This window comes from Tachysurus vachellii, chromosome 26, assembly GCF_030014155.1.
Source record: "Tachysurus vachellii isolate PV-2020 chromosome 26, HZAU_Pvac_v1, whole genome shotgun sequence".
In the NCBI taxonomy this organism is placed as follows: domain Eukaryota; kingdom Metazoa; phylum Chordata; class Actinopteri; order Siluriformes; family Bagridae; genus Tachysurus; species Tachysurus vachellii.
This window is the reverse complement of record NC_083485.1, coordinates 14830876-14845039: the sequence shown is the minus strand read 5'-3', so window position 1 is coordinate 14845039 and position 14164 is coordinate 14830876. Positions and strand designations below refer to the sequence as shown.

Sequence of the window (14164 nt, the reverse complement as noted above, 5' to 3'; positions counted from 1 at the left end):
TAATAAAATAAACAGAACATGGAATTTCACCATTCACTGATTTCTCACGACGACTGTATCGTCTTAAAATCTTCAGGTTTGTTTCCTGAGCTACGTTTTGATTCGTGCGATCACGCTAACTCAAATGAAAATCCATTAACCCACTTTGTATTTAAATTGTTTCCTCAAAATCGTTTTTTTTTTTTATTTTTACAAAAAATGTACAAAAAATGTTAAAAGTGCGCTGCTATCCTTTATGAGAACCACATTTTGGATGAGCTACTGATTTTGGTAGAATATTTTAAATAAAAGTGCATCTGATTAGCAGAAACTTAACATGTCTGATGTCAAGATTTGTTTTTACTGTACATGCTCGAGTAATCTGTCATTTTTAGCTAGCTAACTAGTTAAAGTTAGCCAGCATGCCGAATAGCTGAAGAAACACAAAGAGCTTGACCTTTGGCCATGTTTAAACATTATGCTGAAAAATAAGTGAGCAAGGAAGCTACAGTAACAGCCAAAATGTAGCTAATAATCTCTTAGCTAAAAACGGAAAGTAGAATAAACCTCGTCTCGACTGCTTTTAGCTAGTGTGTAATCTGTGGTAATTAGCTAGCTAGCTTGTCAAAGTTAACCAGTTATCTCGCTAGCTGAAGAAACAGTGAGATTTGTTCTCTGTGAGGATGTTTATGATCTGATCTGTTCTCTGTGTGGATGTTTATGATCTGATCTGTTCTCTGTGTGGATGTTTATGATCTGATCTATGTTCTCTGTGTGGATGATCTGATCTATGTTCTCTGTGTGGATGTTTATGATCTGATCTATGTTCTCTGCGTGGATGTTTATAATCTGATCTATGTTCTCTGTGTGGATGTTTATGATCTGATCTATGTTCTCTGTGTGGATGATCTGATCTATGTTCTCTGTGTGGATGTTTATGATCTGATCTATGTTCTCTGTGTGGATGTTTATGGTCTGATCTATGTTCTCTGTCTGGATGTTTATGATCTGATCTATGTTCTCTGTGTGGATGATCTGATCTATGTTCTCTGTGTGGATGTTTATGATCTGATCTATGTTCTCTGTGTGGATGTTTATGATCTGATCTATGTTCTCTGTGTGGATGTTTATGATCTGATCTATGTTCTCTGTGTGGATGATCTGATCTATGTTCTCTGTGTGGATGTTTATGATCTGATCTATGTTCTCTGTGTGGATGTTTATGATCTGATCTATGTTCTCTGTGTGGATGTTTATGATCTGATCTATGTTCTCTGTGTGGATGATCTGATCTATGTTCTCTGCGTGGATGTTTATAATCTGATCTATGTTCTCTGTGTGGATGATCTGATCTATGTTCTCTGTGTGGATGTTTATGATCTGATCTATGTTTTCTGTGTGGATGTTTATGGTCTGATCTATGTTCTTTGTCTGGATGTTTATGAGCTGATCTATGTTCTCTGTGTGGATTTTATTATGGGTTGGTTCCTGATCCAGAAGTTATCAAAGCTTAGACATGCATGACATCATCCCTTTACACATCTCCACGTCTGGAAATCCAATCAGCCTTCTGTTTAAGCCCCTGCTGTGTCTGTATCATTCTCTGTAGCCCTGCTATCAAATTTAGCTCATTCACTTTTTAATAAAAAGTTGGGGCTATTAATTAAAGGTTAATATTAGCCCTTCCTTCCAGCAGAGCCAGCATGAACAATCACTCTCTCTCTCTCTCTCTCTCTCTCTCTCTCTCACTCTCTCTCTCACTCACTCCCTCTTTTTGCTTGCTATTACGTGCATTTCAGCAAAGTGCTCTGATTTTGCTGATATCAAGAAAGCTAATATATGAAAAAGCGCAAACAATAAACTTTTAGAGAAATTTGTCTTGATTACTGATTAGCAATTGGAGCAATCAGTAATCAATATTAATAATTACTAACTACTAACTTCTACTAATGATTGATAATAATAATATTTAAAGACAAACTCCACACCTAAATTAGTTATCTATTAGTTAACTAACTAGGCTAATTCGCTGGTTGTCTATGCATGCAGTTTATATTACTACAACAAATAAAAGTTATGCAAATGCTAGCAACAGATTGGATAGTTAGCATCCCTTGCTAAGGGAAGTCAGCTCCAATGAGCAGAGTGTGTCCTTGCAGAGAGTTACGAGGAACAGGTGTTGTGGAATTCAGACGCTATCGATCGTCACCGGTGCGGCGAGGGTGGCGAGCTGCGGAGAGAAACGAAGCAAAGATCGATCTCACCTCGGCTCAACGCCCCGGCCCGCTTCAGCGGCATCGATTTCGGGCTCCTCTTCCCCAAGCAGCCCAACTCCACCACCCACCCTGACACACAACCGGATCAATTTCAACCAATCAATCATTGACGTGTCATTTCATTTCTTCAGCAGCTGACTCAACATTCCCATCACTAAGAAATATGAGAAACACCAATAATAACGAGGAGCACAACAACAACAATAACATAAATAATTATAAAGAAAGAAATATCTCTTTTCTTTTCTCCCTGGATGTCGGTGGTTGTCTGGATATTAGATTTTACTCACACACAAATGTGGAGAACAGCTTTAATGAATTCCGGTGATTAGATCTTGTTTGCGCAATGCTAAATGGCTGCCGGGTTTCTCAGCCATTGCTAATCCAACGCCGTGTCATGCTACGATGCCGCTATTAAGGTCTTATCGGTGTTTGGGTCGGAAGGCATCTGAGGGCCCTGGGTGTTTATACAGACAGGTGTTAAGCAACAGCACAACATTTCAGTTCGCCTACAGCCAGTTCCAACAACCAGCGTTAAATCAATATAATACTTTTGACAGTTAAATGTGTATCAAGCTGTTCTATTAGCGGCCGTAATAGGGTCATTCTCAAAATTATAGTGATTGCCAACTTCTTTTTAACTTTTACGACTTGGCCTCCGCCTTGTTGCAGTTGAAACGAGTTCAGAGATTACTGTAATATAACCGTTTTTTTTTTTAATGTGAGGTAACCGGGAATGCTGGTGCATGCCTGACTGGGAATTTAATGAGTACGAATATGACATAAACTGAAAATGCTGTACATATAAAGCAAACACACACACACACACAGGTTATGTTAGGCTCTGCTGGCCTCACGTCATTTCTGCTTCATGTCTTCATTATTGCCTTTAACAATTTTCTTTAACGATAATATTTACGTATCCTGTTCACACTTCCTTCATTTATTTATTCATAATGCATCATAGTGTGCACATATAAAATAATACCTTCTGAAGGCTCGTAAGAAGCAGTCAAGACACTTTATAAAGTGTACATGTATGACGTCATTCTGTCATGCTGCTCGATGCTGTTCATAAGAACAGTTATAATGCATTACAACACAGGCTCTGGAGTATTGTTAGTTTGTGTATTGTAGTGCGGGTAATAAGGCATTATAATGGCACATTTATTTATGCAAATTCAGGTGTGGTAATAAAAGCCTGTGCAAGTTTTTTAGGTAGTAGGTTATGAAGCGTTATAAGTGCTTATTTGACATTAATTAAGCAAATCACATCTCAGTCACAAACACAAAATATTTTGTAAATTTGATACTTGAAAATTCATTCTAGACAGATTCTAAAATTCTAGATTTTATACAGTCTTATTCCACGCATTATAAGGACCCAATATACGTATTATAATATCCAGGACCCAAAAAGGATTCCCCCAGAAATATTAAGGTATATATACACGTAATTTTATGCTACAAGGTATTGTGAATGCAGGATTTAGAGAAATGACTTACAGATGTGTTCCAGGCTTTATAAGTTATAATGTATGCTATATGATGCTACATAGATGCTTTTTTCTGCCCTAAATGCTCATTTTCATGAGAAATCCAGTACTCAGACAGCTATGAGAAAATATGAATCACCGGCCAGTCAAACACACTTCAACACACATCCCATGAAAGAGCATCTCGATGGAGATATGGAGAGAGAGTGCAACATTCTCCCACAGCCGCCTGAGAGAAAACATTCTTTGGTGAAGTGTGTGTTTGTGTGTGTTTGTGTGTGTGTGTGTGTGTGTGTGCTGTCCAGGGCGACAGGAGAAAACACACCGTGACTTTGGGTGGGTTCATCCAGTGGTGCTCCAGAACACTGCTAGCTGTCATGTTGTCAGGCAGGATGACCACATCACTGTTCATGTCCCTGCATGAAAGCTCACACTCTGCACCTATGTGTGTGTGAGAGAGAGAGAGAGAGAGAGAGAGAGAGAGAGTGAGAGAGAGAGAGAGAGAGAGAGGGAGAGGGAGAGAGAGAGAGAGTGAGAGAGAGAGAGAGTGAGAGAGAGAGAGAGGAGGAAAAAGAGAGTGAATTCAAAATGAAGTACAAGCAAAAGAAAATGTAAATAGTTCCTGTAAATAGGGTCAATTTTACTAAAATATTGGCACCCTTTATGAAATTGAATACCTTGCAGTTAGTGAGTGAGTTAGCTTAAACGCTTTATGTTATGCTGTGGTTATAATCGTAACCTTTTTTTTCCTTTGTTTGTTTTTTTTTAACATCTTTTCTGATCCCTGCTGATTACTGCTTGCTGTAACATCTAACATCCAGTTGCAGGCGCTTGACCTTTATGCTCGTTCTACAACCTGGTTTTAAACCCCTGGCACAGGCAACCAGATATTAATCTGAAACATCTGTATAATGTGTATAATTCGTGTTTTTGATATTGATAAGAATCCATGAAAGCAGATGGTTCAGGAGATTAAACTACTTTTACTATCAAGCATTAAAGTTTGGTGATTTCCAAAAACTATTTATTTTGGTTCGATCTAATTATGGTGCCAACTTTACCTCCTGGGGTATTTCCGGGGGCACGTGGATCTGAATCACAAAGACATGAGCCTACATATAAAAAAATTTTATTATGTGCTTAATGTAATTAATTCCTCACCTCTCTAACAATCAATGGCTAAGTCTTAACCTCCTGGCAGAGGTAACCGTGTTTTGTTATAAAATATACTGGTATTTAGCCAAATTCATTAAATATTATCTCAAGCCTGTCGGAGCTTTTTTTGTTTGTTAATTTGTTTAAACATATTGATAAAAGGCTTTATGTCCTTCTCATGTAACTATGATGCTCACTCACTCACTCACTCATTTTCTACCGCTTATCCAAACTACCTCGGGTCACGGGGAGCCTGTGTCTATCTCAGGCGTCATCGGGCATGAAGGCAGGATACACCCTGGACGGAGTGCCAACCCATCACAGGGCACACACACACACTCTCATTCACTCACACAATCACACACTACGGACAATTTTCCAGAGATGCCAATCAACCTTCCATGCATGTCTTTGGACCGGGGGAGGAAACCGGAGTACCCGGAGGAAACCCCCGAGGCACGGGGAGAACATGCAAACTCCACATACACAAGGCGGAGGCGGGAATCGAACCCCAACCCTGGAGGTGTGAGGCGAATGTGCTAACCACTAAGCCACCGTGCCCCCCGTAACTATGATGCATTACAAATAATTCATAACTCCAGTTGTAGTTAAGTATACTGAGACTTCCTTCATAAAACATTCATTTTGTTCTTAATGAAATCCCTATGTATTATAACACCTGTAACTAATTTTCACACTAATGACTGCCAGGCCTGCTTGTATGTTTCTAGTTAATTGGACGCTCTGTCATTGTTCTCACATTCATTTGTGAATTGTCTGTTATCTCTGTGTTCATTTCAACCTCACTTTGCCTACTGTAAAATAAAAAAAGAGGACTTTATCAATGTGTTGATCATAAAAACCTCCTTAGGACGTTTGTCCACATGGTTGTCACCTCTGGCTTAGTCATTATATTACATCTAATACTTTAAGTATTTAGATAGAAGACACACTATTTCAATAATTTTGTCATAAACAGAAGTGTTAGTCTCATTTCTGGTTGGATAAAGAGCATATGATTCGTCCAGCATTCCCACCTATAGCGTGTCCTTTCTTGCAGCTGAGCCGGATTCCTGTATTCAGGTTCCGCGGTAAAGCACACTGACCCTGTATTTGTGGACAGATCTGGAAAGATCCTGTCCAGTTTCCGTCTTTCCTGCAGCGGATCATGTTGGCGTGTGGTCCCTGCTGGGGAGACAGCAGATGCATCATATCACCCATCGAACAGACAAATCACTCCAAATTCTCAGACCTTTTAATGTCGTGCAATTAAAAGGAGGCTTAATCGAATCATACTGGCAGAATGTTTTTGTGCGTCAGCTGAGGTGCGTGTGACATGAACTTGAAAACATTCAGGATTACATCTGGTGCAACACTTGATTTTGTTTGTGCCATGCTGCAAATTCCACCATGAGGTCATTGGACATCAAAGGGGTGTTGCGAGAGATGTTGCTGGCAAGGTCAGTCATCCAGCAGCCTGTGTTCGTGTGTGTGTGTGTGTGTGTGTGTGTGTGTGTGTGTGAGTGAGTGACGAGGACAGACGCGCAATCATTTTCCTGTTCTAGGTTCTGAACCCAGAGCTTTTGAAATTAAACCAGATGGGGAACCACAGGGAGAGACACACAGAGGAAGCAAAGCAAAAGCCATTTTCACTGCTGGATTCTGAATCAAGTGTTGATTATCAATGAGCTTGATCTAATATTTTATGCTTTATTTTGTGATATGTTGCTGATTTAAGTTTATTTTGCCAACTTGTCTCCAGTGTCAGTGCTTAAGTTTTGCGACACAGAAACCAAGTTTTTTTTTTTTTTATCTGATTAGTTTCAAGAGACAGAAAAAAAAAAAGGTTAGGCTGATGAGAACTAGCTACTATATAGTGATTATGGGAACTCATTATCATACATATAGATCGATTTTTAAATATAGATAGATTTGTAAATTAAAAAAAATATATAACTGGCAAATTGTTTTTGTATAAAAAGAACAAAATCCTTCTGGACATACAGTAGTATTATGGAAAATACTCAGACAGAAAGGAAATGACTGACCTGCTTGCAGGGAGCGGATGCCTTCGCCGTGCTATTGACAGAGTGGCACTGCAGCCAACACATGCTGTCAAACAGGAAGCCATCAGTGCAGTGGTACATGCCATGGAAAACCGGAGGAAGTGGAGGACACATCACTGGCTCACATGATCCCTCTAGCCATCGGCCATCCTCTGTGCACTGCATCTTAAATGCCCGTCTTTAAAGAAAAACAAACAAAGAAATGGTAAAAAATGTGGACCATAGGTGGTACCCTCAGGAAAGTTGAAGTTGGCAGGGTGAACATGGACATGGAACTTGTCAGGAAGGCTACAGTCATCTGACTGACCTTGTTTTAGATCTATCACCTTATGGCAACAAGTTTTAAGTGTATTGAGAATTTCTAATCTAGACAGTGATGGCAATTAGACTAGAAGTAAACAGCTTGACAGTGAAAAGTACCTCTTGGGCTTGTTGGTGGCGTGATATCCAGGCTTGCACTTGTACTTGCAAAGTGAGCCCACTTTCAGGCCAGTCTCGTTACAACGTTTGGTCTGCAATACAGCATTGGGAATGATGGGAGGAGCAGGACAACGCAGCTCACACAAAGCCTCCGGGAAGGACCACAGGCCGTCCTCCATGCATGTCAGTGTGTTATTAGTTCCTATAGCAAGGCAGAATTAAAATGGTCCTCTAACTGTTAGCCTCTTTTCATGTCTGGGTAACAATTTATGGCTAATAAATGAGAAAGATTGATCAGAACAGACCGTATCAACCCTTCCAACCCAAACCAAACTGTTATTAATTTTAAGTTCCCTATTACCACTACCAAAAGTAACCTGCTGCTATTCTGCACCTGAACCATCTTCTCACTAGTCTCACTAGCTAGCTTTATTCCATTTACCCATGAATTAAGAGTGGTAGACATTTCTCACCTACAAGCTGAGCAGGTTCCCTGCACTGGAAGGTGCACTTTTTGCCATAGGTGGTACCCTCAGGAAAGTAGAAGTTGGCAGGGTGGACATGGTATTTGTCAGGAAGGCCACAGTCAACAGGCTCACAGGATACCTGCTTGTTCCACTTGCCATCTGTACAGGTCATGGTCACCGTAGATCCTGACTACAAGGGGTAAACAGGGCAAGAAATGCCAAGGGTCACTACACTACAGGTAAAAATGGTAACCTGTTTAGACCGCTACGAATACGACAATTAGTTTTGGATTTGAGTGTCCTGTATCTTGGTAAGAATTTGATTTTGTACATTTGTGCATTGCTTGAAACCCACTGATGCCCAGTTGTTAAAAACAATTTGTTGAATTATCGTTTAAAATTTAAACATAAAATTTATTCTTGTAATTCATGCATTAGCTGCCTCAGTAGACAAGTAGACACTCATTCATCTTCTACCGCTTATCCGAACTACCTCGGGTCACAGGGAGCCTGTGCCTATCTCAGGCGTCATCGGGCATCAAGGCAGGATACACCCTGGATGGAGTGCCAACCCATCGCAGGGCACACACACACACACTCTCATTCACTCACGCAATCACACACTACGGACAATTTTCCAGAGATTCCAATCAACCTACCATGCATGTCTTTGGACCGGGGGAGGAAACCGGAGTACCCGGAGGAAACCCCCGAGGCACGGGGAGAACAAGCAAACTCCACACACACAAGGCGGAGGCGGGAATCGAACCCCCAACCCTGGAGGCGAACGTGCTAACCACTAAGCCACCGTGCCCCCTAGTAGACAAGCTGGACAGGCATTTTAAATTCTTCTCTTTGCTACAGTTGCAGTTCTAGGTGGTAAACTGGTATGTCTTGAGGATGCCTCTATCCTCTAAAAGTGATCACTCAGTTTTGTTGCCATTGCAGTGGCAGGATGCTGATGCCCCAGGGTGAACTCAAACCTGTTATACCTTCTGGCTTTCCCTCTCTTTTGTTATGCAGACATACAGTAGGTAGTCCTACAGGAATCCCTATTTGCACTCCCACCACCTACCTGCCTTCATATGTACTTATGATTAACCTTCTTGCTGCTGTACATGGATTCCGTAGAGACTTGCACTTTCCAATAACTGGTATGCCTATGGTATGACTCACCTTCCTGCTGAGGTGTGAACATTATCCTGCTGTACATGATCTCATTTGGATATGCCAGAGACTTGTGCTTCCAAAGAACTGCACATTCTGTTTTCTTTAACATTTATACATTCAGTAGTGTCTCTCTTTCGATATTACTGCATACTGTAATGATCCAACCATCTGGTGTCAACCAGAAGAGGATGGGTTCCCTTTTCAGTCTGGTTCCTCTGAAGTTTTTATTCACATGTCATCCCTGCGAGATTTTCCTTGCCACTCTTAAATCTACATCTGGATTTCTGTAAAGCTGCTTTGTGACAATGTCTATAGAAGTTGGCAGGGTGTACATGGTACTTGTCAGGGAGGCCACAGACCATGGGCTCAACAAGAGTCTGTGGTTGGGAGTCAAAGAGACCATATTTGACCCTGGAAGGAAAGAAAGTCTTTTTTTTTTCCTTCTTGATTGATCTCATCACTAGATCAGTTCCTGTATGCAGAATAATTCACATAATGGTCTTTTCCAAACGTAGCTGTCCTATGATATTTAATGAGCAGCAGTTTGAAAGGATGCAGTGGTTGGTTTCACATGTGTGGGAGAAGCACATGTTCTGGGTGGGAACTGGCTATGACTAAACTGTAGGGAAAATGGACAAAACTCTTGAAGTTGTTATGGCTACTAGTGGGAGGTGATGCCAAACTGAATACATAAAGTGTGACATGTAAGCTTGTGATGTAAAAATGGTGAAACCTTGTGTTATTCAAAAACACGGTGAAAGCCTGTTCCTTTGCTTCTAAGGGTTCTGGGTTTCTATTCTATTTAGTTAAATAGATTTAACCTTGAAATCATTTTTTGAAATTAAATCCTGCTTTCGTGCCTTTACACATTGAAGCTTGCCCCAGAGAGACAAACTGAAGAACGTTTAAGGTTCATGGACGGGTCTAGTGTTGTTTAAAATGGTTTGTTTTCGGCCTACACAAAACGGTTTAATAGCTCTCATATATTTATGATTGTTCATCTTCTAAAACACTAAAAATAAATAAGAGTACATCATCTGTTTGCCACAACCACCGTAAACTGCCATTAAGTCTCCAAAGTCACTGCTTGCTTGTTTTGAAATGTTCTCATTTAGTGCATGTCACAGTTTGGAACTGATTTACATTGTAGATGGATCAGATAACTATTGAAATATCATGAAAGTCAGTGCAAAGCAGGTCGCTGGTTAAACTTCAAAGAGGGAAAAAGTTCCTGCAATGGTACATTTTTTATAGTGGGAGATATCTGGTACATCTGGCTATTATGCCAGCAAACATTCCCATCCAAAAAGCCAGACACAACGGACTGTTTTGATCTAAACAGGTCAGCGTGTGGTTTAGATATCATTGTGAAAGAATGTTGGCTTCTTTTGCTCCACTGAAACACTGATATTCAAAAAATGCCCTGAACATCTGGTTACAAAGTGAAAAATCATCTCTGGAGGCCTGCAGTCTTAAACCTGGACTTAGAGAGAGAGTTTCTTAGATGTTCTTTACCATACACAAGTGCCGTTCATTACGATCTACACTTGTTCCAATGTAAATAGTACCTGAACAAAGATCTTCATTTATTTATTTATTTATTTATTTATTTTTTTAAATAGCAGGGAGGATCTGAATTTACGATTTACGATATCAAGTTCCCTTCATCCCTTTCATGTGCTATAAATGTTCTGAGCGGCGGAGATTCTTTAAGATGGCTGCCCCAGTAAAGTTCAGATACACCAGTTATTTTTTTTATACACTGCAATAATAACAATGCAACCAGTAGCGTTGTGGCCTCAAAGTTATCTACACCGAGTCCTGGTTTGATATTGAACTCTCTGGTTGCTCTCTGTTCGTCCAGGATGTTTTCCTCTCTCGCTGCCAAGTCCAGCGATAGACTAAAGAATTTGCTCAGGATCGGTGAATGAACAAATCAATGAATGAGTCATGATGCATCCGCCAGGTTGTATAAGTTTAATTAAGAACCTCATATGGTTTGAGGAGTGTGTAGGAGGGCACTTTGGGGAAAAATCTTATCTAGATTCCCTGTTAGCAATGTTAGTTTGCTAGCTGCATCAAACACCATGCATTTGTAACCTGGCTGCTCAAATCCAGTACATCTGGATGGATAAAAACCTTCTGCTGTAATAAAAATTGCATTCTGCTATACGCATATCATTTATTGTGTATAGTAGTATAAAAACAGTACTACTTACTAAGTGCTAAAACCTGGACATGTGGTTTAATTTTGAAGCTCTACTCAAATTTGATGCGAACGGATGAGTTGCAAATCGTCGAGACTCACGATACGGATGACTGAAAAGTTTTATAGAGCTCTTTTTTATAAAGCTTTACTAGCCTGCCTGTTTGATGTTTTGATCCAATCTCCGTTCAATATTCTTTGATTTATATATATATATATATATATATATATATTTATATTTTTAAAAGCACTTAATAGTCTGGATACCGTTAGAATTCTGTAATTTCAGATAAAAGATTAATGTTAATATTTGTGCCTCCTTGCCAGAAAATGACTATTTACAGCATAACAATCCTCAGTGAAAACCACAGACCGCTAACATTTACGTGCAGCGGACTTTGAATTATGTCGAGCATAACATTAGCTCATAAATACCAAACTCAAATCTCATAGCCATCACATAAAAAAAGCTGGGGCGAACACAGTCCGAGAACAATATAAGCAAATTTGAATAACCTCACTGTGGTTATATCGTCCAAGAAATATATCAAAGGAGACGCATAATCAGAAAAACACACATTAATCATAGTTTTCATAGTTTCAGACAGCTGTGTATTTTTATATCAACAAAGGATTTTTTTTCCCCAGTAACTGATAACAGGTTTCTGAATCTTTACGGCTGTGCCATAAGTTAACGTTCTGACAGGAACTGATCTGAAATGTTGCACAGAGCGAGTGGACTGAATTAAACACGCATGTCTTTGCAGAGTTTCCAGACCAGTTTAATGAAGGAAAGTCTGTTGAAAAGGTAGAAAGTATAAACTGTAAACTGGATTATTTTGTATATCTGTGGGATTCATAAATAAAGAAATGTCCTTTTTTTGAAATCACAAGCAATTCAATCCTCATATAGCTCGCTAACGCTAACTAGCTTAAGTAGATTTCTACAACAAACCATGAGGCGATCTCAAATTCTATCCTTTTAGTGAATATAAACTCTTGTGTATGTATTTGCTAACAACTAATCATTAGCAAGATATTAAACACAAAGTTAGCTAGTTGAAGTGACTTTTTAAGCTAATTTTAAACGTTTGCTTTCTCTTGCTAGCAAACATCAAAAATTGAATTATTTGAATTATTGGTACTTAGTCCTTAAAAAGTAATGGATTTGCATTAAAGGTTTAAGATAATGTTGTAAAATTAAAGGTGCAGTATATAGAAAAAGTCTAAATACTGATTTATAATATTGCTAAGTCACAAATTTGACTGGTTTCTTCATTTCAGATTTCTGGCCCAGAAAACTAGTTGATATTGCCGGGATTTTTATTTTTTATTTTTTTGCTTAATTTTTTTACTTTCTAAATTTACTATCTCCTTGTTTTTGTTTGTTTGTTTGTTTGTTTTTTTCTGCATTTTCTTTTATAATTTTTGTTTTGCTGCCGGATTTCATAAGACTTTGCACTTGCATTTTCAGGATTTTTACAGAATTTCCTGTTTCTGTATTTGTTTAATTAGATTTTTCTCAAATGTTACAAAATTTTTACAAACGATTGACAATGTTTTTTTTTTTGTTGTTGTTGTTGTTTTTTTTTTCCTTAATACTGTGTTTTGCACTGATAGGGAAAAAACAGACCTGTATGTACGCACACATATATTTATGTGAAGCTACAGATAACAGAAGTAGGGAAGTATTCTCTCCATATTAGATTATATCCATTGATTATAGCCTTTAGTCGTTGTGTTTTTCTGTGTGCTGTGGGAGAACTGCAGGAATCATGTAACATCTCTTTCCCATATCTATCATGCACATCTATTGGATTTCCCATCGCTCGGCTTTGACCGACCGTCCGCCGGAGCGAGATTTGGTTTCTGCTGGTTTCCTGTGGGCTTACTGGCTACAAAGCCCTGTCAGGGACACTTTAGCGCACCTAACAGATGAGTCTTACATGCTGATACACTACTTTCCCTTGTAAAAAGAAACAGACGCGGGTAAACGTGTGTGTGCATGCACCCATGAACGCACACACGGACGCACGCACATACAAACAAACCCATAACAAACGCACGTAAAACACCAGGATCCTGCCGCTTAACGTCCAGCCGAAGGCAGAACTAGGGAGAACAAAAAAAACGGGTCACATTAAAAAGACAGTGTTTGTGCAAAAGGAGTTTCCTCCTGTTTTTTTTTTTTTTCCCATTTTAATTTTATTTACAGTTGAGGTTTCTGCTCCTCTCTGCTGGATAGTGTGTCTAATTCAAGCCAGACATCTCCAGAGCACATCTGCTGAAGCAGAGCCCAAACAACATGCTTTGCGTTACACCCGCTTCCATTTAGCTCCTTTATCGTATAGATGCACCTTAACAACGATCACTAAGAATCACCGCAAGTCAGAATCGCAGTCTATAAAGAAGCATTTCAGCAAAAATACGTAGGAATTTTTCCAATTCGGTGCATTTTTATATGCGGAGCATTTCTCACCGTGGACATTTTCCCAAAGCAGATTTACAGAAAATGATCAATTCAAGATGTAAACGAAACATTTTATATTTATGAGGAACATAACATGCTTTGCTGATACTTACAAAATAACCAAAGGAGTGTTTAACTCTTTTTTTATTTTACTTTTATTAAAGCTCTAATATGACATCAGCTTCATTGCCATTTAAACAATTATTTTTTTTTTTTTTATTATCCAGGAAAGTGTGAAGGTTCTTCTGGTGGAAAACCCCAGGTGAAACTGGAGACTCTTTGCATAAACTCCTTCTGCATGCAGTTTCTTAGATGTAGCAGAAGATTAGATGCTTTTAGCTGCAGTGATATACATCAATAAACCTTGAAATAAACCACCACCATAAACCATAAATCACCATCGTCAACGCAAGTCTCTTAGACTGAGCAGTGTGCAAAAGCCCCCCACAAAAAAACAAA

General features: G+C 39.2%; 1 protein-coding gene across 2 annotated transcripts in view; it reads right to left on the bottom strand.

Annotated features, from left to right (window-relative positions):
- The window catches only part of pappaa (pregnancy-associated plasma protein A, pappalysin 1a), an 88840-nt gene that overhangs the window by 14370 nt on the left and 60306 nt on the right, over positions 1-14164 (bottom strand). The window contains exons 16-20 of one of the 2 annotated variants that reach the window (XM_060863351.1): positions 7866-8049; positions 7393-7594; positions 6955-7150; positions 5944-6094; positions 4077-4192 (exon numbers count right to left, since the gene is read on the bottom strand). In XM_060863351.1, coding sequence (XP_060719334.1) covers positions 4077-4192; positions 5944-6094; positions 6955-7150; positions 7393-7594; positions 7866-8049 — 849 coding nt within the window. The remainder of the gene's footprint in view (positions 1-4076; positions 4193-5943; positions 6095-6954; positions 7151-7392; positions 7595-7865; positions 8050-14164) is intronic. The other variant, XM_060863352.1, reaches the window with a different exon arrangement.